Source organism: Neovison vison, chromosome 6 (assembly GCF_020171115.1).
Source record: "Neovison vison isolate M4711 chromosome 6, ASM_NN_V1, whole genome shotgun sequence".
NCBI classification, from domain to species: domain Eukaryota; kingdom Metazoa; phylum Chordata; class Mammalia; order Carnivora; family Mustelidae; genus Neogale; species Neogale vison.
The window spans coordinates 113,226,923-113,251,587 of NC_058096.1; the positions used below are offsets into that span (position 1 = coordinate 113,226,923).

The 24,665-nt window shown below is 34.4% G+C and overlaps 1 protein-coding gene across 2 annotated transcripts in view; it reads left to right on the plus strand.

The window, feature by feature from the left end:
• OSTN (osteocrin) overlaps positions 1-24,665 on the plus strand; it is a 40,910-nt gene that overhangs the window by 6,120 nt on the left and 10,125 nt on the right. For both annotated transcript variants that reach the window (XM_044255140.1, XM_044255141.1), the window contains exons 2-3: positions 6,898-6,996; positions 9,276-9,490. In XM_044255140.1, coding sequence (XP_044111075.1) covers positions 6,898-6,996; positions 9,276-9,490 — 314 coding nt within the window. The remainder of the gene's footprint in view (positions 1-6,897; positions 6,997-9,275; positions 9,491-24,665) is intronic.

A 24,665-nucleotide genomic window follows, 5' to 3' on the forward strand; every position in this document is an offset into this window, starting at 1 on the left:
CCTGGCTATTCCACTCTTCAAAGAAAACTAGTAGAAGCCTTCTTAACACTCTGTTCAAATATTGCCACTCATTGAAATACCAGAATTATCTGTATTATGCCAAACTGTAAAATGGCTCTTGGTTATTTAACATAAATGTTGCACCTCTTGATTGTTTAAAATAAGTGTTGCAGGTTGTCTTTATGAATGCTCCCAATTTTTCAGTTCTCTATTGGGTTGTTGAGTACAAGCTTTATGTTTCCTGGAAGGATTTGGCTTCAAAGATCTGCCTTCAGCCTAATTATAACCCTCTTGATACCCTATAATTAATTTTTTCACATTATCTTATAGTTTGCAAAGCTATTCATGGACAATTTAAAGTTCCCATTGAAAATTTTTTACCTATCATAAAATAAGAATAAAAGTGATGAGGTTTTTTTATAAATAATTATATCTTTATACATTTTCAGTAAATAATATTAAATATACGATTAAAGGCACTTACTGCTGTTATGTGACAATCCTAAAAACCACCTCTGTAATATTTATGCTATTTGTAATTTAATTAAATAATTTTCAATTAACTGAAATTGAAATGTGAATTCATAAAGTGAGTTTTATTAGATAATTTTGACAATTTAAGCATCTTGTTCAGGGTCACCAAACCAATATATAACACAGCAAGGACACTTCTCTCTATCCTTCAAATCTAATTCTGAGCTTTTTCCCCATCATCACAGAAATATTTTTCTGATGTTATTGAATACTTATTTATTGACTGAAAGAGTTATATTTTTAAAAATATGCAGCATAATGACTTAAGCATAATAAAAAAAACAAGTAAACGTTTGAAAGTACATTAGATGTATCATATTTCATCCATTCTGATGCACATTTTAACATCTCAGAAATTGGAATGAGTCTTACACTTGATAGCATGTCATAATTTAATTCACAGCATTTTTTTCCTCCTAAAATACACGCATAAAATGGGATTTTTTTTTTTTTTACTATAAATGACATCTTAAAATGAAAAATTTGGAGGCCCTCCCCCTTTCCAGCTGGAAATACTTTAAATGCAAGAGGAACATGTTCATGTCAAAACCTAGAGACAATCTTATGCATAGACTGGCTGATTTGAGGGACAGAAGAAAGGCCTTTCTGGATAAAGCTGCACCAACTGTTATCACTATGTACAATGTCTTCATTTACACCAGAAAAGAGCCAGATACACCAACAAACTTTTAAAAAGTTAGAAGCAACATTAGAAGTCATTTAGACCAAGCACATTTCACTCAGCCTAGAAAGGAAAGGGTTTGCCTAAGCGATATGGTCAAGTCAAGGCAGAGCCTGAGTCTCTCCAGACCTGGAGCAGGTCTTTCTATGACAGTAAGCCACAAGAACTTTGTGTTAAGCATTGTCCCTATTAGGTCCTCTTTGAGATTTAAAAAAAAAAAAAAAAAAAAAAAAAAAGTCACTCTGTTATCTACTCTTCCTGAAGCTTTCCTTTGTTAACAAGAAGACCTGGGTGACTTATGGAGCATGGTGCCCGGCACACTGAACTTACTGTTTTATAGATTTACTCAGGGCCAAGCTGACACCAATTGCTTAGATACCCACCATCACTTTCTAAAAAGACAGTGAGTAGTGTGTGTGTGGAGGGGGTGGGGGCAAGGCACATAGGGTCATTTCATAGTGTCGGAACCAGGGACACTTTACATGTCCTATTAAATCACACTTAAAAAATATAAAGTTTTAATTACTTTGTAAGTCTTTTATCCTTTATCTTTAAGCCCTTTATTTTTAGTTTTTTGTTGAAAATAAGGGTGCAGTAAAGTCTATTTTGAATATTTCCAATCAAGTAACTAGGGTAAATTTAAAAATCCCAAAAGTTACTGGAGTAAACTAAAAATTCCCAAACTCAGTACTCTTGAGACTTTCTAATAGATCTACCATCCATTAGTCAGACATTAATGACAAGGTCTCAGGTTGAAGGGAAATCTTCTAAATCACCAGAGGAGTTTGGTTTTTTTCAATACCAACCCTCAAGACAGATAGTTTAAAAGTGTGATTAAAAAGTGCATGCAATCAGATATTGGCTCACACTCTTTCTCTTTTCAGTTTAACTTCTTACTCTATCACCTCCTCTCATTCCTGTTTGCTCTCTCTTTTAGATCTGTAGTTCTTGATCTTTTCTTTCTTTTCTGCCTCAGCCCAAGTGAGAGATTTTTTTAGTAAGAACAATGACTCATTACCTCATTGATTCTCTTTTTAAAAAATATTTATTTATTTATTTGACAGACAGAGATCACAAATAGGCAGAGAGGCAGGCAGAGAGAGAGGAGGAAGCACGCTCCCTGCTGAGCAGAGAGCCTGATGTGGGGCTCGATCCCAGGACCCTGAGATCATGACCTGAGCTGAAGGCAGAGGCTTTAACCCACTGAGCCACCCAGGCACCTTTACCTCACTGATTCTTAACAATGTAAACATCTTTCCTCATTTTAACAGAATTCTCATTTAATTCTAGACTAAATATAATTAAATAATTTCTTTGCTACTGTACTTTCAGAGCCTTTAATACGCCAGTATGCATGTTCAATGTTCCTCTAAGGAGTATACAATATGCGTTGCTTCCAAAACTTAAATGACAAAACTTCTCACACACACACACACACACACACACACACCCCAACAACCTTGCTCTCCTCACTGCCATTCCAGCTAGAGTTTGGAGGATCCCTTTGGGTTATAATTCTGACATGTGGAAAGGTCTTTAAAACAAAGGTTAAGAAGTTACACAACGTGAATATTTGAATTATTCAGCAATATTATTTAAAAAGTGAAAATGCAAGAACATAGTAAACCAGTTGGTAACAACAAGTAGAGGAAGTGCCTAATTCTGTAAGGCAGATCCCATGCTCACTGTCTCTGTTGAAGCTCCTCACTAGCCAGAGGAATATTATTCAAAAATCTCTCAATCCAAATTACTGATGTCCTGAAAATTTTGCAAACATCTCCACTCTGGTGTATTCCTATAATGAACATCCTTCAGTGTTCTTTCTATGATTTGGAGTGTACATGGGGCCAACTAGATTTTAAATCATAGGCTATATTTATCCAGTATCAACAAAATAGGGAAATGGAGCTGAACCTACTCTTTCCCTTCCCTCCCTATAATTTCCTCTGTTTCTAATTTTGTGGCAATCAAGTTTCAACGAGTTAATCAAATGTCTTTTGTGTGGCAGGTGCCAGGGTGTTTGTTTTCATTAGTGAACCAACTGCCATATTTAGGAACCTGGCCTTTTGGTTAACTGGCTACAGGCATGGGTTTAAACCATTAAATGTGTGTATTTAAACTCGGCACTTATTTTTACATCCCCCTATCCAAATAATCAGGATGTGGTTATCTGTAAGATGATACATTACAACTTTTTTCCTGTATACACCCAAGCACAAAAATATATGCCTCAAACATAATCATCAATATTATAAATGTCCATCATCCTGTGCCATTTATAATATTGAAGAAATGAAGAGAAACCTGGTTTGTGAAACATACATAAAAATAGTTAAAGGAAATCCGCATGGCAAGGCTTATAAAACTGGGCAGTTTTACACTTTGTAAACTGTTTTCAACATGATAAAAAAATGAGGGAGGAAAACATCACAATTGTATTTTATCTTTGATTGAATGAAAGAGCTATTTTTAAGAAATAAAGATATGCCAGAAATATGAAATCATTTTTAAAATAGTTAAAGTTTTGATAGATCTTCCTTTACATTGAGGAAAGTTAAAGAGACAACAGCATAATCAGAAGGGAAAAAATATAATTCTGTGACACATGTTCTAAAGAATAGGTAATGCGCTTTTTGTTCATCTTTTTACCAGATAACTGTTGTATTCTTTCTTGTTATTTTTCTACTCTCTCAATTTAGAGTCATCTACATGATTTATTACTTTTTGATACTTATAAGAATACTCAGCTCATATATCAATTTGTCTGAAAGAGAACAGAGAATTTACTGCACCCTTCTAGAAAGGGTGGCATATAGAGAAGTAACTAGTGATTGACATTACAAGAGCCCAAAATATTTATTGGTGGCATACTGAAGAACTAGTTTAGACAACATAACATGAAAACTGAAATTATATTTGATAAATGTTATCAACATCGCTAAAATACATTTTTATTTTAAATTAATCTCACAAAACAAACAGGGTTGCTGGGGGGAGGGGGGTTGGGAGAAGCGGGGTGGAGTTATGGACATTGGGGAGGGTATGTGCTTTGGTGAGTGCTGTGAAGTGTGTAAACCTGGCGATTCACAGACCTGTACCCCTGGGGATAAAAATATATGTTTATAAAAAAAATAAAAAATTTAAATTTTAATAGAGATGTTTCACACAGATGCAACCCTGTCTATAAGAAAACACTTATTTGTCTATATTCTAGCAGATAGTCTTTATTGCTACAATGTTACAACATTTTACAATTTTACAACAATTTTTGTTTACAACAAATTTACAATGTTACAACATTTTATTGCCAAAATGTACAATGAGATTTCACAGTATCAGAATTATAAGGAAGTCATAAAAAAATCTTGGGTCACACCAAAACAAATGTAGTTACTAAAGAAATACTTAGTAATACCTCATCAGTGTTCTTTCACTGAAAGTGATAAATATATTACGGGATAAAGAAGTTTACACGAATCAAAGTTCTTTTGAGGTGAGAATTACTCCTTGCTTCATGAATACTAAAAACAAAGCTCAGTTAAATGAAGTATCGCACATCCAATACCACTAATACTAAAGCCACAAGGAGACTCAAATCCAGTTCTTCAGATCCATCTAAGCAGCCCATCCTTTTTGATCCCAGCAGCTTTCCAAATGACTTTTTTTTGGAAATAAAAGTTTCCTGAAACTTCTAATTCATAATGTATGACCTGGTTGGCAGGTTGTGGGGGGAGACTTTTTCGATACCATGTACCAAGTGGTGACGTCAAGCCTATTGTATTGTAACCCACAGCCTGTGATCTTCCCTAAACAGGGCAACGCCTTCCCTTTCCAGCAGTCAAACTGGCATCTAGCAGACCCAATATAGACCATAGATTCACTTTAATTATCTATATAGTCATTTTTAATATAAAAAATCATAAATGTATGAATGACATATCTTTGTGATTAGTACACAGAAGTAACAAATGTGTTATTTAGACATAACCGCTTTAAAATATATCTATATATCTATATCTATATATCTATCATCTATCGATCTATATCTATATCTATAGATATATCTATATCTCTATCGATCGATAGATAGATAGATAGATGATAGATAGATAGATAGATAGATAGACAGATAGATAAAAACTGAGTCCTGGGGCACCTGGGTGGCCCAGTCAGTTGAATGTCTACCTTTGGCTCAGGTCATGATTACAGGATCTTGGGATCAAGTTCTGGCCTCAGCAGGGAGCCTACTTCTCCCTCTCCCTCTGTCTGCATCTCCTCTTGTTGTCTCTCTCTCTGTCAAATAAGTAAATAAAATCTTTGGGGAAAAAAAAAAAAAAACAACTAAGTCCTTATGTTTCCCCCATAATCTTACTTACTATCTTCCCTCCAAAGAGGGAATCATAGTCATGAATCAAGTTCCATTTGTTTATACTTTAAATATGTGTATAGATTTCAAAATACATAAAATTATTTTGTGTATCTGCAATTTAGGTAAATAGTAGCATGTCCTATATATTGTTCTACAACTTCCCACTTCCCCCCAAAGTGACTTTCTTTGAAATCCATGCATATAAATACACATAACATTTAAGCCATTTGTTCTAAGTCCATACTATGGATGTACCTTAACTGATAAACCTATTTCCTCCTGAGTAGAGTACTTAGGTAAATTCCAGTTTTTACCACTATAAACAATGAGTCTGTGAACTTTCAGATATATCTCTCCATAAAAACATGTAAGAGTTCCTTTGGAGTATATAATGAAATAAATAGGTTATAAGTAGAACATGATTATTTTCAACTTTTCTGGATATTGTCTAATTTTTTCCAAATGATTGCATTCATTTCCAACCCCACCAGCATCACTTGTGTTTTTCTGTTTCCAAACACCATTTTAACATTCACAACGTTCACTTTGAATTTTTGCCAATCTGATGTATGTCTCTCTTTTTTTGCATTAAGTAATTGTATGTGTTTTTGGATGATGTCTTTTTGGATGCTTATTTTCCATGAGGTTATTTCCTTTTCCATGAAAAACCTATTCATAACTTTGTCCTATTTTTTAGTTAATTGTTAATTCACTCTTTTTTTTTAAATTGTATATATCAGTTTTTAAGTATTTCAAATGGTAATCTCTCATTTATATATTATGTTGAAAATATATTCCATTTTGAACCATTTGAATCTAAAAAGCCCTTATATAACACAAGGACATAAATATATTTGCCTATTGGATATGTGGTGTTTTTGAATTTGTGAATGTAAATGCTTTGAGACACAGTGTATTTTCTCAGATTCACACAGACCTCACTGGACCTTATTTTCTAATACCTGGTCAATTTCATACATTTCCCCTGGATATATGAGCTTATAATCCTTGGATTAGTCAAAGAATAAGATGATACAAACCAGATTTCTCAGACTTTGGCTAGTTCAAATTATGATTATAGTTATACAACCCCAGCCTAGGTTTCCATGGAAATGAAGCCTTAATAGAATTCATTCCAGGAGACTGACAGCTTCTATTAAGTATTATTTAAGTTTTGCAGAGATGTACTCCAGCACCTAGAAGCTGAATAATTTGGTTTATCACCTGCAACTAACAAGCTTTACTGGAGCTTTTGTTTTCTATCTTTATATGCCCAAGTAATAAATGTTGACTTGATGTATGTGACCCTCAGATGCCGGACTGGAGATTGGCAAACGCACATTTTATTCTGGCTGTGACGTTGATGCTGTGGAGTTCAGGAAAAGTACACTCAGTGGATGTAGCAACAGAGGTAATGAAAATTAGCTTAAGGGACCATGTATTTTTTATGAACATAAGCCATTTCTACTAGTGTCAGAAGTAGGTGTTGCTGACAAATAGAGAGATGCCTTGATAACACAAAATCAAGGAAATAGATACATTTTTATCCTATTGTTTTGACCTCCCTATAGATTCAGTGAAGGCCAGTTATCTGAATATCAAAAAATAAGCTGGAAGCAATAAAGATGTGTATTCCGTGAATGAAAAAGCATTACAAGAAAATTCATTATCATTTCAACCATATATTTAATTAAATCAATTGCTTTGGTCAAATTTTGTATGACTATACAAATGTTTTCTTGCTGCCATGACTAAAGTACAAAGAAAACTAAATACCTGGACTTCTCTAGACAGAGAAATGTTAATTTGGCTCATTTGATCTTGTTAGAAAGTGTTCTCTGTATTTCACAAAAAACAAGTAAGAATCTGAAGTGTGTTTTACTTGAGTTCCATGATTTTACCCCCAGGGGATTAAGATTATCTTTAAAAGGGATCAAATTATTTTCTATGTGCAGGAGTTGGAAGAATGAAAGCATACTTTTTGGAGGATGTGCTGAGAGATAATAAAAGATCTCCCATCTTTGCCCTTTGAAAGTTGTCTGCTGCTCTTTAAAGTTTCTTTCTCATGATTACACTGTCTTTCCCTTCCCCAATTTCATTGTTGTCAAGCATAGGTAGGAGAGTGGTAGATGTTGAGGTTTTAAGAGGAGTTTGTGGACCCTGTGGAGTCCACATTTTAAATAACGAGAGCTATGAGAGATTTCTGATTTTTGTTCTACTGGATGAGAGTGTGTTGGGGATAATAAGCTTCCAGCAAAAGAGAAAAGGGGCAATGGGGTAGAAAAGCAGGTTATGAGGTCATTAAGAGTGTACATGCACTAAGCAGCAAAGGGAAGCTGATATGACTCACTACTGAAGGGAATCAGAAAGAGCAAGAGAGGTTTACTGGGAAGAACTGACCAGACTGAGCACAAGTTTGATTGGTTTAGGGAACAGCAGATTCCATCGCTTTGGTTCTCAGTGTCAGACTGTATGTATTTCACAAGAGAGTTGCTGAAGCCCATGATGAAAAGGTTTGGAAATGCCACTCTTTCATTTTACTGGGGAAAATGAAGAACATAGAAAGAAAATGGAAGAAATAATCCAAGAAGAAAGACAGGAAGTGAAGAAAAAGAGTCTTGCCAAGACCAAGAGTCTGGCTCGAGGAGGAATGTGACTAACGGGAAAGCAGGGAGGAGGTCCCTGGAGCAAGTTTCTTCCCACAGGGCCATATTCTCACTTTCTTAGGAAAGAAGCAATAGCCCCCAGACTCCACAATGACGAGAGACCGTTAATAGGAACTTTTTTTTTAATGCTGTGATCAGGCTTAGAAAAGGAAAAAACAGACTTCATAAGTGACACCTGCACTTTTATGCCCTGAATGAAGTGTGAAGTGGCAATATGTGGAACAAACAAGAAATTTTACGTGGGAGGACAGTCGTTGGGATAGTTCTGACTCACTGTAGACACTCATTAACGTTTGGTAATACATCACACGGAGAGATGGTAAGCTTCCTAAGGGCAGAGCCTGGATTTTGTTCATTTTTGTATCCCTCAGGTCTAATGCAGAGCCTGGTACACAGTGCGTACTTAATGGCTTGAGTCAATAAGGTGTGAATGATGGTGAAAGATAACAGACATTTGCATTTTCAAAATTCATTCAGTAAATACTCAGAAATTTACTGAGTACTAACTGTGAGCAAAATACTGGCTTAAGCATTGACTAGAGTGAATAAATAAAAGATTAATTAGACATAGGTATTGCCCTCAGGTGATTCACAATCTAATAAGTAATACAAATATATTGTAACTAATCTAATATAAGGGAAAATGTAATGCATACAATGATGAAAGAGAGGTAAAGTGCTATGGGAATGTTAAGGAAAAATGCAGCTGTTACTGGGAAAGAATCTAAAAGAATGATTAGTTAATGTACTAAATTTTAGAGGCAGGTCTGTGGTTTTTCCTTTTCTCTTGGGTGTTTGCATGGGTGTGTGCATCTGTGTCTATGTGTGTTGTTTTAATTGTGTTTAGATATACCTCATCTCTACACATTTTTGTCCTCAGAAGTCTTTTTCTTGGGACATAAATCTACAAAAAATCAAGTTTCATGACAGGCATGTCAGCTAAACATAGCAAAACCCAAATACAGATCATATACATTTTGAGGATTTTTCCTGAACAAATGGAATCACCTTTCTTGCCCTATAGGCTTTTGATTCTGGAGTCATAAATGTGCAGTCACCATCCACAGTCAGGAAAGAGAAATCAGCTACTAATTTGTCAGCAAAACTCTTGCTTCTTGATGAACTTGTGTCTTTGGAGAATGATGTAATTGAAACAAAGAAGAAAAGGAGCTTCTCGGGTTTTGGGTCTCCCTTGGACAGACTCTCTGCTGGCTCTGTCGATCATAAAGGTAAACAGAGGTAAGTGAACTCTTGGATGAGGAATATTTTTATTTTTTAATTCTTCTGCTATAACTTCAGAAACAGAATTCCACATTAAAAATATAATGAAAACTTTGTAGGTAAACATATTTGACAGGATTTTAGCTAACTTGTGAATTTATAGTATGATTTTGAAAATAATGGTTTAGGAAGGAAAATGACTGCTACAGTATGCATTAATATTTTGTCATACCTTCTTAAGGAAGCTTCCATTGCATGGAAATGTGAAATAGTTATAAGACGTTACTGCATTGGGAGATGAGGGGGGAATGTCTGTATTATGGGATAAATGTTATAGCCACTCGAGTCCTCAATTTAACAGAGGTAACCAAAATTCCATTTCTATTTTCACCTATGATACAAAGCTGTCAAATATGTGAATGAGCCCACTCTCATATACTGAGAGGTAGTGAAGGTCTCTCAGGACTTGGAGTCAGAAAACGTGCATTTAAATCAAATTTCTGATCATTTCTAGCCATATGACTTTTATAAAAATCTTACTCTCTGTGATCCTCAGCCTATTCATCTGTAAAACGGGGATAGTTATTTAACCTCTATAAAAACTCAAATGAGTACTTTGTAAGCTGTTATTATAATAGAATTAGAGTAATTAAATCTCCCTTTAATCATTGTGTAACTATCAGCAACTTAAAGCAGTTGTTTTGTTCTTGATTCATCTTCTACCTCCTTAGTCTTTGTTCCTGATGCCATACGTTTGTTATTAGCGACGGCACAAGAGACCACCCAATGACCAAGGCCAGGAATCTGAGGAATTTACTAGGAATCCTTTTGCTTACTTTAAACATCCCATTTTTCATGAAATTCTTCTTATCCTATTTGCTTTGTATTTCAAATATCTCCAAAATATATTTTCCCTTTAAGGCTTTCCTAATTCTGGCCTACATTTTCTTCTTCACATTTGTTTTGTCATCCAGTCTTTCTTCATCTCCACCTCTACCACCATGATTACCTCTTTAGCACCAATGTATCCTCTGCTCTGCTACCAGGGGGATCATTTAACACTATAATCTTTTGGTGAAATGTTCCTATTGCTTACAAGATGAAAGAAAACTCCTCAGCAAACCCTACAAAGAATTTCAACATCTGGCACCCCATTTTGTCATGCACTCGCGTCCATGTCTTCGCCCCAGTCTCACCTCTTCCTTGGAGCTCTGGGACTTGTCATGGTGTGTTCATAGTCCCTTGACTTCGCTGGGCTCTAAGACTCCGCATACAGGATGCGATTTGCTAGACTTCTCTTTAGAGAGTCTCCAAGCTACCTGAGGAAATAAAATCACCACTTGGAGACTATAATTTATCACACCTGTACTTGAAAAATAATCCTTTGCTTGTATTTTGAAATTCAGGCCCTGTTTCAATTAAACACATACAAATCAGATCCACTTATTAATCTAGGCATTGTGTTGGGCTCTGGTGGAAAAACAGGAGGAAAGTGTAATCTCTTTCTCTCAAAGAAATCACACTCCAATAAGAAATATCAAAATATTTTAATGAATTATAATGCAAAGCAAGAAGAGATATGCTTATAGGTACAGTATCTAAAGAAGGCCATGGAATTCAAAAAAATCAGCGGAATTTTAGAGGAAAAAATATGGTGTCTTCTAATAAATGTGATTTCTTTGATTCCTGGGTCTTCCAACATAGTCTATTAAATAATTGAAAAATCAACATATAGATCTTATATGTAAATATTTAAATATAAATTTATAATAGCATAAATACATAACATATTTACCAAGTACACAAGCATTAATATCATAAATACGTATCATCTACACTGAGGTTTCATCCTTACAACTCCTTACAATCATAAGGGAGACCATATTAGGAAATATAATCTGTCTGACATAGCTCGGTTTGTAAGAAAAAAAGGGAGATTGGCAAGCATTTAATAACTGTGTAAACAGATTTTCACAAATAAAGGCTATGAATAAGCTGTTATAAGCATTTAAAAATTAGGGAATATTGTTCCCATGAGCACTTCTTGAGAAAGCTGCTAGATGAGTTTCTTGAACGAAATGACTGGAGAGATACCATTATAAGAATTGGGGTGAGTGTAACTGAGGAATTAAAGTGAAATGATAATTGCAAAGAAAAGAGTGCAGCGTGCTATGATGACACAGATCCATCTGACAACACAGTTCCATCAAATTTCTAACAGTTAAGGAACAATAGTGAGAACATTTACAATTTAGAATGAGTTTTGATTGTTTCATGGCTACTAACTGGGAATCATAGTTATCACTACAAATAGTTGCTTGGAGACATGGAGAAAAAGGAAAGAAAAAGATTACAAACTAAACTTACTGAATATTTTACTAAAGAATAAAATAAAACAATTGAAAAGAACAAAGACCAAGGTTTTCATATAAAATATCAGTATAAAAAGCATAAGAACAAAAAACAAAACTTTCCTATAAAAGCATAAAAATGACATATGAAAAACTTCATATAAAATATCAGCATATATAAATATAACATATTATATATATAACATATATAAATAACATATAACATATTATATATATAACATATATAAATATAACACTTAAAATATGATAGATTCCAAAAAATACTGATTATATTAATAAATGTAAATAGATCTAACTTGCCTATTAAAATGCAAGTATTTTCAGATTGTCTGATAAAGTAAACCCAACACTTTTCTGTGTTTAAAATATAGAACTACAAATAAAGATATTTAGAAAAGCTGGCAATAAAAGAATGGACAAATTGTATCAGGAAAATTAAATTAAAATAGATTATAAATAAATAATAAATTAAATTTAAAAATTTAAAAGACTGCAACAATATTTATCAAAGAGAAACTGCAGGGAATGCTAGAAAAAATAGAAACATATTAAAAATATACTTTAATTCATTTCTTAAAATCCAAGGCAGATTATATATTTAAAATTTATAGAAGACATATATAATGTAATCCTTAAAATAGAATTTGTAAATATACTTTGAAACCTGAATTTCAATAATAGAAAGTATAGATTCTTCTTAAGTACATATGATGTATTTACAAAATTTACTGTATCTGAGATGATAAACCTTCTAGAAATTCTAAAGAACAGATACACTAAAAAATCATTCACTAACTGAAATATAATAAACTAGAACTTAGTAACAAAACCAGAAAACAAGAAGCGCTTTTACCTAGGAAGTATAAACTGTATCGTTAAATAGCGGTTGAGTCAAAGAAGAATACAAAATAAAATTACATACTTTATTGAAAATAATAATAATGAAAATGTAACATTAGGGGCTGATAAAGAAAATACCAGATAAAAACCATTATTATACCAATAAAAATAAAAAGTTAAGATAAAGCAAATGACACACAAAAAAAATCTAGAAAGAACAACAAAATAAGCCAAGAAAAGCCAGGGGAGAAAAAAAAAGAGCAGAAACTAGGAACAATGACAAAAGTTGAAATCAATGTTTGTGAAGCGAAACACAGGATAAAAGAAATCAGTGTAAAGCCATGTGTCTTAAATCAAGAGAAATATAAGCCACTAGTTAACCTAATCTAATTAAGAAAAAAGTAGAAAGCAAATTCGCAAAATTAGAAATGACAAGATGGAAAAACCAAAATAGAGAATCTTTAAAAAAGAGAACAACTTTGCTCAACTGTATATAAATAAATTGAAGACCTGGACAAAAAGGATAAAATTTTGGAAATATCATTTATAAACATTGACCCCCAAAAAGATAAATAGCCCAATTATCATGGAGTTTTTTTTGTTTTTGTTTTTTGGGGTTTTTTTGTTTTTGTTTTTGTTTTTGTTTAATTTTAAAAGAGCTTGCTTAGAGAAAGCAGACCTAAATATTTCCATGGAAGAATTTTTCCAAATCTTAAGTTATCAAATACTCCTAAGGTTATTTTAACTTTTCAGATCTTAGTAAACCAAGTAAACTTTCCAAGTTCATTTCCTGATATAAATATAATATTAATCCCTAAATCACAACATTACATTTTAAAAATGAAATTTTAGGCTCATCTCATATATGAATATCAATGCAAAAACTATAGATATGAAGTTAATAAACAGAATCCACTAAAAGGAATCCGCAGAAAAGGCATTTGACAAAATCTAACATTTATTTTATTTTTTAAAGTACAACAAAATGAGAACTGACAGATAGTTCCTTAATATGGTGTGTGTATGTGTGTATGTGTATACCTCAACCCAAAGCCAGTATCTAACCTAATGGTGACATATACTGGAAGTTTAAAGTGAGGAATAGGAAAATCATACCTATTATTTTTGCTACAATTCAAAAATGCATTGAGACAGGAGAAAACATTTGGAGACATAAGAATTGCAAAGAAAGAAGTTTAAAAACTATGTTTATTTACAAATGACAAGTTGGGAGCACATGGGTGGCTCAGTTGGTTAAGTGTCTGATTTTGCTTAACTCAGGATCTCAGGGCCCTGAGATTGAGGGAGGCACCATGGCTCCTCACTCAGTGGGGAGTCTGCTTGTGCTTCCGCCCCTCCCCTCACTCGTTTTCTCTTCAGAGACACTGTAAGGAGTCAGCAAGAGTCAGACTATAGGAAATTGCAAGATGAATAATCCAGTTTCTTCAATAAATGAATCACAAGGTTTTGAAGAAAAAGAAAGGGATGGAGGGGAAAGGATATCCTAAAGATAAAAGCAGAATAAAGCATTTATTAACCAGTCACATTAAAAAAAATAATAACTTTGTAAGACACAATTGTGAATGTGAAGAAGGGCTATTTGACGACTTGAAGTAATTATAGTGTACTTTTAAATATGAAAATGGTACTGTGGTCACATTAAAAATGAGAGAGATTCTCATTTAAAAGTTTAATTGAAAGTATTTACCTTGGACTTGCTTCAAAATAGTACAGGAATGAAAATGGAATGGAGGAAGCAAGATTTGCCTAACCGATGATTGTTGACATAGAATGAGGGATACTTGGGAGCTTTTTATACAATTCTATTTGGCAGATGTCTGAAATATCCCATGATTAAATGAAGGAGAAAAAACAAAACAAAACAAAACACTATGCAATGAGAGGAAATAGCAGATTAGATCTGGCCAAACAGTAAATGAATTCATCGTATAAGAAGAATATATCAAAAGAGTTGGAGAACAGAATGAGAGATTATAACGTACAAATTAATCTAATGAAAGTTCAGTGGGAACAAATAGAACAGAGGGAAGCACTATTTGAGTAGATGATGTGTGTTTTTCAATAATTTTCTGGAAGAGGTAAAAAAGAAAGATAATTTTTCATATTCAGCAATAATAACAAATTTTGACTGAAATAACTAGTACTGCTTTTGAAAGGTTAAGTGGATTAAGAACAACTATTCTGTGGAGAGGAACTCATCTAAGAGATGGTTCACAGGCTTGAATGTTCTTGTGAGGCATATTCTCGCAAGGGCTTAATAGCATGGTGTGGGCTTAATATCAGATACAGATAAGAAGCAGGATAAGAAGTGAACTTGGGAAGGAGATTTGGGGTCCCACAGGAAAACTGTGTTCAAAAACTATGTTCAAAAACTGCCCTTTCAAAACTGTGGAAAACCCATATAAACTCGATCAGTATCTCTGAAGCTAGACAATGATTGCTCCAGCCAACGTGTATAAAGCAAGAAAGGATTTTAGTTGAGTAACTGATGATCTTAGAAGGTCAAATATCGTAGTTTTCAATTTGTTCTACCTTTTTGTTCTACCTTTACCTTTACTTCTGACTACTTCCAGAAGTTAGAAATGAGTTAAGTAGAACTAATACATTTGCACAGTAGTTTCCCCATGAGCTTGAAAAATTGAGGATTTCCCTTAATCTAGACTGTTTAATCTTGCTTCACCTCTGAAATTAGAATACAGAGACTGGGCTTTTCTGTACTCACTGGCATAGCAACAAAGGTGAGCTCCAATGTCAGGATTGTTCTATTTAGAATTTACTTAGAATGATGTATACATATTAATAATTTTCTTATATAGATATAAGTTGCTTTTGCATTTTATATTTTTATTTTCAATAGTTCATGTTTTAATCTTTCAAATTAAATTCAAAGGGCACATCTTGTGGGAAGTTTTTTCCAAGATTTATTTTTTTTAATAAGGGTTCCATTCTTGGTCTCAAAGTAAATATTAAATTTGGTTTGTATATTAGGAAGGTGGGAAACAATGGAAAATAAATATATTCTTGCATAAAACATTTCTCTACACCTTCTTGAGTTTTAATTGGAAAACAATTTTAGGTTTTTCAAGACATAATGATAACTCAAGATTAAAAGATTAAAATTTCAATCATCTGTTACAAAAACATCTTTGTATCATTGATATGTGTATAATAAAGTGACAGGACAAAAATATGTATTTTTCCGTATTTTGTATAAAAAGACATAGGTTAGAGTTTTGCACCAATTTATAAAAAGTGCATAAAAATTATAGTAATTTTGCTTGGGAGAGTCATATGTAAGGTTATTTGCTGCTCTGTTATCATATTTGAGACAATTGCCTTGGTCCACTAATACAGGGAGCTTTAACCTCCTCCCTATTTATTTTTGGAATTTTCACAAAATTAAGAATTATCATATTACTTTAACATGAGTTTGCATGAGTGTTCACACTTTCTTTGTGGCTTTTAAACATCCATGGTTTTCATGTGTATCCCTTCAAATTTTATCCTTCTCAGGCAAGCATTCTCTACTTTCTCATAATCACCCATAGAAGAGCATAGGTCCAAGATCCATTTTCATACTGAAGCCCCAAGATTTCATCCACCCCCTAATCCAGGGACTCATAAACTTCTTTGGGTCATGGACCACTTTGGTAGTTTGGTGAAACCTATGGACTACTTCTCATATTATTGTTCTTAAGTGGATAATATTCATAAGAATTCAAAGATTACCAATATATAGAAATAGAATTATCAAAAAATGTAAAGTTAATTAGTATATAATGTATAATATATATAATATATAATATATAATATAATATAATAAAAGAGCTTACTTGTTAATACATAAAATAATTTCTAAGAGACAAGTCCAAAAAACAATCATTTCAAGTAGTGCTGAACATAAAAGCAATTTCAAAGTATCTACAACAACTGAAATCTGAATATATCTGTAATTTCTATTTGTAACAAAGGTCTAGGTACTCCTGATATTATTGTGATTTGTTCCCTGCATTCATAAGTGAAGGAATTGCTATATTTCAGTTAAAGGGTAATGAAACCAAAGATGTAACATTTTCACATCACATGTATGGATCCCTGAATTATATTGGCATACGATTCCATATTTAAAAACTCTAACGTTCAAGCAAATGACACACATTATTTTATTTTTCAATTATTGTAAAGTATTCAGAAAAGAAAATTTTACACTTTGTTTTTGAAAAACTTCCTAAGAGATGGAAATGGAAAGATGAATTGTTGGGGAAAAATAAAAACAAAAACAATCATGAAAAAGATAAAACAGAACAAAGTCTATTTCAGATCATATTAAAATGATGCAAGGAACCACCTATTGGTTCCTATTTTGTATGGTGCTTAACTTTTTTTCTATCTCAATTTGACACCAGCTTCATTACCAAATGGATGTGCAAATTAATTCTCAGGGCAAAGTTAACCATGCTTTGAAGTCCAAAGTATTGTCCTCATTCAATTCATTTGTTTAAAGCCTGCAGTTAATGAATGGTTTTCTCATTTATGCAAATAAAATGAAGCAGCTCTGATTATATCCTGGGCAAAATAGCATCTACTGTATGAATGGCCTTTTAATATTGGAAGATGCTAATAACTGGCCTGGAATTTCTCTAAAAACTTTTTCCCTCACTCCTTCATGCAATGCTGAGAATACCTTGTGGAAGAGAAAACAATACTCGTTATTTGTATTTACTTACTATAAGCATCTTCATAACTCTTACTGCTTGAATTCTCTCATTAATATCTTGAGGTCAGCATTATTGTGTCAGGATTTCTGCGGGAAACAGGCAGCACATTTAAAAAAGGAAAATTTGAGAAGAGTTTGTTCACAACAGGATTTTTTACCAAAGACTGAGTAGAGGGGAATTGTAATAGAAGGTGCAACAGCCTGAGACCCGGGTCTAAAGAGATAAGGAAGGGAGAGGTTTCCCGAAGTCCAAGAGACAGTCCTGAACAGTTAAATGGGTTGAGAGAAGGAGTGACCTTCACTGGGGGATGTGACCTGGCAAGGCGGGCGGCAGGGGGAATTATCCTGATCTCACTTCCTCTGTTCTTCTAGTCTCTTTCCAAGGTTGCCCATTGCCTAACCCAAACTGAAGCCAGAGACCAGAGGAATTTTTATCTTTTCCAAACAGGTTAGCCTCCTGGACTGAAAGTCAAATGAGAAAAGGCAGAGATTGACTCTGGCAAGCGAGACGGAAGTATAATTACATTCATTGTAATTATGCACATTGTAGAGATTCAGGTCAATAAACTTTGCTCCAGCACACTGTTATTATAACCACTTACTTCAAAGAGAAGGACTCCATGAGACATACTCAGAAAAACAGTTTTAATCCCCACCTACATGCATTCTAACCCATTCAGTAGGAGCTGCTTCCTACCTCTTAGATAAAAGTAAGGGCAGGTACTATGGCTCCACTGGTCCCATTGAAATAAGAAAGACCCCTCTTGCCATTTTTATTACAAAACAACCATATATCAATCATTCAAATAACTATTCTTATGTCTTAGCCCAAACCATAAATATAATTAGTTTCTCTTCTTCCCTGCTTCGGCCCCATTCAAGTGGTGAGGTTGCAATGGGAAGGGGGTTGCTTGTAGTCAATTTCTTGTTGCCCCTTCCCCTAGGACAGTGGGCTGCCTCCTGCTTCCCTGGTCTTGAGGACGGCAGTGCAGAGAGGTAAAGAAAACTCTGACTTGAATGAGACTTATTCCCTGGTTTTACTGCTCTCTGGCCTCAGTAAATGTTCAAAGCTGATTCCTTATCATGGGCTGTTTTGGGGGGGAGGAGCAGTCATCACATAACTCCCAACAGGAGCATTGATATAAATACCCTTCCTTCTTGCAATGCTCTCCCCTGGTAGGTCAGTTTGCCCCTCATCCTCATCTTCCCTTCCCAACTTCTTCAATTGACATCACCAGCAGCCCCCTGATGAGGTCACCTCACCATCACCCCTGGCAGCAAGGCCCTCGGGGAAGGTGCTTTTTATAGTGAATGTAAGGCCAACTCTATCCACAAGCTTGCTCTGCCTCTGCTCCACAGAAAACCCACTGCTTTGGTTCCAGTCACAAACTGAAACGGTTCCTCATGTTACCACCTCTTCATTCTTGTCTGGAGCGAACTCTCACAGCTTCTTGCTCTTGAGATTTCACTGACGCTGTTCTCTCAGGCCTGTCCTCTTCCATGGGCATATGTCAAGCCATCTAAACTGTTTTTTTGAAGTCTCCCCCACGCCCTAGAATAGGAAAGAGAAGGAAAATTACCACTGTTCTCCAATAATTCATTCCACAGAAATTTTCCTTCTTCACCTACTCTATCTACATCTATCCTCTTATTGGATTCAAGTTGGGAAAATCAGTATTTAGGAAACCCCTTTTCAACAACTGCAAGAGTCTAGTGTTTCTCTTTGGAATGCGAGAAGAAATGCTTGCCACCTACTTCTGTTTTTCCTCAGCTTTTTGAGGTCACAGCCAAAACTAAGATAGAAAAAAAAATCCCATTTTAACATCCTGGTATATATTTTTTTTCTAATCCCTATAACTCCCTAAAAAGATATTATTATCCTCATTTTATTTGCATATTTTCAGGCAGAAAAAATGATTTTCCTGAGATTATCAGCTAGAATGTTAGATGTTTAAGTCCAAGTCCATTGACTTTCCAGATAAATAGTTCTTCTGATGAAGAAATTAAAGTTCTGCATCAAAAAGGCACCTATCCAAGAACTGGAACAGCAAGGTTCACTTAGAATGTATGCATTAAATAAATAGTTTTAGAAAATTTATACCAATGATAAATGGGTTTCTATCCTAAGCCAGACATTAAATTCAGAGTACAGTTGAGAATAGCAATTGCAGTTTCATGTCAGATATGATTGCCCTTCTTGATGACAGTCCCAAAGATTAAAGATAAAAATCCTAACATTTCATATTCCTTCCTAATTAATTGAGAAGCAATGCTACAGACCTAAGCCAACCTAGAAATCTCGTGATTTTCGCTATTCCTTTCCAGCTCTTATTTGGTGATTCCCAAAAGATATAGTTCAAAATGGGCTCCATTTCAGAGAAGAAATTCAAGAAAATGATTCAAAGTATGGTGTGTCATTTCCCTACTTCCTTCCTCCTAGTTGAAAAGCCTGGCTATGTAATAGGAGATGCTCTCAAGCATAATGATCCATTGTTCTTCATAACTGTTCTCTGTTGCTGGTCTCTAATCACTGCAGCTCAATACCACAGACTGAGATTGTCCCTTTACCTTTGCTCCCTACCCTAACTAGTATATGAATGAGTTTAAAACCTTCTCCCCAGAGCAGCAATATTGATTCCATGGATAGGCTTTGATGTGTACATTATCTACTCCCATCCCCAAAAGAAGATTCTAGAAGATATTTTTGTGTAAATCTATTTGCTGGGTAGAAGTTCTGAAAGTTTCATTAGACCTTCACAGAGGTTCATGAGCCAAGCAAATGAAGATCCCCTATGCCTTATCCTAGTGCTTTACAGCAATTTCCAAATTAAGCATGCCTATGTTATCTTATAAAAACCTCAATCCCGTTATTTATTCCAGTGCTCGTGGTTTGTTTCCTCCCATTCCTTGGGATAATACTTTAGAAGGTGACATTATGCTTAGTCAGCACCATCATCATAAATTTAACAGAATCCATTTAAAATTGAATTACTACTTTGAAATAGAATTTCAAGTCATACATCAACTTTCTGCTAAGCAAAGAGTAGCACGTTCTTCCATCTTCCTAAACAGATCCCATTTATTAAGCCTCCAATTTACATGTACAGGAACTCCAGGTAGGGAAAGACTAACTTCTTGTCCTACCCTTGATTCACTCCCTTCTGAAAGAGAAAGCAGTCATTTATCTAACCGGCAAGTTATTGTGGAAGAGTCAAGCATATTTCATTGATTGCCTTTCTTCCTGTTGCTACATGATAACTATGACTAGTGATATAAATTGGTCTAATCCACGCAGGAAATAGAAAGAAGCCCTTTCAAATGCAAGTGTGAAGCCACATCCTGTGTTCAGTCTGATCACTAATAAAAATGACATCTTGATTCTCATGCATTGATCATAGCTTATTTCTTTATTTTTTCTGAATGTGGACTCTGTGGTGGAGGGGACATTGTATATTGGCCCCTAAAAACTACATCATCATTCAGACTTATTGTGGTCCTTCATCCTGATATTCTGGAATTTGAATTTAAAAGGCTAATTTTCTGTTTTAAACACAACTCTTTGGACTCTGAGGATAATGCTTTTTCATTCTTTACAGGGCTTTGCTGAGTCCTTCATTTTAGCCTGTCCTCATAAATCAGTCCTTCTTTCCAAGTTCATATAGTTATAGCTGTCCTCCTATAGTGATTTCTTCTTTTTTTTTTTTTAAGTTTATGTATTTATTTAAGTAATCTCTATCTCCAGTGTGTGGCTTGAACTCAAGACGCTGAGATCTAGAGTCATATGTTCTTCTAACTGAGCCAGCCAGGTGCCCCCTCGTTCAGTCATTGCTTAATTCTATGCCTTAATTATAAATTGCAATAACCAAGATTGGGACCATCATTTGTTTTACTGTTTCCACATTTTCCGTAAATTCTTCCAGGAACCCCCAAACTAGATGTGATCTCTTCTCTTGTGGAATTCCAGAGCATTTCGAATTTCACAGTATTAGATATCTTAAAACACTAATCAACATTGATGTTCTCACATAATTTCTGTGCATCAGAATCCAGAAAACTTTTATCTGAATGCATTTGGCTAAAGGTCTCTCTAAGGGTTTCAGTGAAGAAGCTGGCCAGGGCTGCAGTCATCTGGAGGCTATACCAGGGCTGGATTAATCATTTCCAAAATGACCCACTCAACATGGCTGATGGCAGGAAGTCTTAGTTCTTCACTGGCAGTTGGCAGGAGGCTTTTAGTTAATTGCTACATAAACCTCTCTATAGGGCTCTTAGAGTGTCTTCTGGAAAAGGCAGATGACTTGGCTAATGTAAGTGATCCAAAATAGCAGGGCAAGCTACAATATCTTCATGACTTAGCTTTGGAGTCACACATCAGTCACAATATACTGCTGGTTACAGAGGTCAGCCCTGCTCGGTACAGAGGGAAACTGTATTATAGTGGTATTATTGGGGTTCATATTGGAGCCTGGCTACTCTACTCATCTAAGCTGTATGGTATAGTAATTTAATAATATGTTTTACTAATCTCGATTATGGAACTATTTAAGGGGCGCCTGGGTGGCTCAGTCAGTTAAACATCTGCATTCAGCTCAGCTCATGATCCCATGGTCTTGGGATCAAGCCCTGTGTTGGGCTCCCTGCTCAGCAGGGAGCTTGCTAATCCCTCTCCCTCTGCCCTTCTCCTGAGTTTGCCCTCCCTCTATCTCTCTCTCAGATAAATAAATGAAATCTTTAAAAAAATAAAATAAAATAAATTACTGAACTACTTAAAAGAATATCCTCTATTAACAATTACTGTATCTTCCCTTTCTGCATATTACTCAAAGCTGCTGGAGGGGCAGGCCCTTGTTGACAGGGCCTAGCATTTTATTGCCCGTTTAAGATGTACTGGCAAATCAGACTGTTGTTTTTAAGGAACATTCTTCACACTCTGATTCTTAGGTTTGTTTCCTTGGAACTCAAAATCATAAGCAGGATCAGTAAAAGTTGTTATTGTAACCAACAATTGGGGAAAAAAAATTACATTCACATGAAATAACTATTAAAATCAATGAAGTTCCAATCCACAAAATAAGCCTTAAAATTTTTAAAGTTCTGGTTACCATATGGAACATATTTTCACATCATGATCTAATTAAATAACAATAAGATAACCAAAAAAAGAAGGTGCAATCCTCAACTCACTTCATGAGAATGCATTATCTGATCACCAAAACCATATATGGAGAGAACAAGAAAAAAAATTATAGGACAATTGCATTAATGAGAGCAGATACAAATTCCTACAAAAAAATTAACAAAACAATTCAAGTAATGTAATAAAAGAAGAATACAGCATTATCCTGTCCAGTTCATCACAAAAATACAATATAAGGTTGATTTGCTTTGGAAAGTCAATTAACAAAGTTAATAGATTGAAGAATTAAAGCCACATCACTCAACAGATGCAGAAAAAGCACTCAATAAAATTAAGCATCTATTCATAATCAAAATCACTGATAAACTAATAATAGAAATATAAGGAAACTTTTTTTTTTTAACCAAGTAAAGGACACCTATTAAAAAATCGACAGCACATGTTTTTAAATGGTGTCACAACAACAACAAATCCAATAAACTATGGAAGGTCTTTATGGAGAAAATTGCAATTATTCTTGAGAAGGCATGACAGATAACCTAAAGAAAAGATCTTAGATAGAAAGATTCGATAGCATTAAGATTTCAAATCTCTCCAGACCTGTTTATACCTTAGATTCAAAACAATTCAAAGTAAAATTGCAAAAGGATATTCCATGAGACTTAATAAGCTGAATCTAACATTTATAAATAATTGAATATGAATATAAAAAAGACCTTTGTTTCATTCCATAATTACATAAAAATGTAATTTCAAAAGAATTAAGAACATAAATGTGAAAAGCAAAACTACAAAAAGAATTTAGTATGAAATAGGAGAATATCTTCATAACATTAGAGAAGTCATTAATAAACAAAAAGTAAAAATACTGATAAATTTAAAAATAGTGAAGATTTTCATAAAAGACACAATAAAGAGTAACCACAAACGGACAAGGATATTTGCATGTAACTGACAAAATCTAACATTCTGAGTATTTGTAACTCTCCTACAAATCAATATTTAAAAGATAAACTAACGAGGGTAACTGGGTGGCTCATTTGGTGAAGTATCCCAATTTTGATTCTGCCTCAAGTCATGATTTTAGGGTCCTGAGATTGAGCCCTGGGCTTGGAAGCAGTTTAAGAGACTCTTCCTTGCCTGCTGCCCCTCCCCCACCATGTCTCTCCCTCTCTCACTTCTAAAAAACAAAGCACAGAACAAAACAAAACAAAAACTAAGCAATAGGAAACAGGCAACAGACTTGAACAGACACTTCCAAAAGAAGAAATCCAAGTAATCAGTAAACAAAGGAGAAGGGGAGAAACTTATTCAGAAACAGCAAATTAAAACCACAGTGAGACAAAATTACAAATGCTTGAGATTTTGCCATTTGCAGCAACGTGGTTGGCCCTAGAGGGTATTACACTAATCGAAGTAAATTAGAGGAAGGCAAATTTCATATGATCTCACACAATTGTGGAATTTAAGAAACAAAACAGATGAACATAGGGGAAGAGAAGGAAAAACAAAAACGGCACATTGCAAGGGCTGGCCTAGATTTGAAACAATAGGAACTGCCATACTCTGCTCTTGGATATGTAAATTGGTACAACTTTGGAACAGTCTGGCACAATGTAATATAATTAAGTGTAGGCATAGCTGACGATTGTAATTCTAAAAACACACTTGAGAGAAATCCTTAAATGTGCACTAAAGGCAACCCTAAGAAAATTTCCATCTGAAGAATACTTAACACCATAAAAGAAAATAACTCAAATTTCCCTCTATGGCAAAATGTCTAAATAAGGTGTTGTATATAAATACAATAAAATATCATATAGTGGAGAAAATAAAGAAATGCAACTGTATATGTCAACATGGACAAATATCAAAACAAAATATTTGCTGAAAGAAGTCAAGAAGAATTCATACATAGTTTTTTAAAAAATATAATTACAAAACCATCTACACTAAAACAAGAGAGTTTTGAATAATACATAGAGATTATAAGGAAAAGCAAGGGGATAATTAGACCAGAATTCAGTCTACAGATTACTCCTCGAACTGAGGCATAAAAGGGATGCAATTTGGGAGCAAGAACACTGGGGAGTTATATAGTGTCGC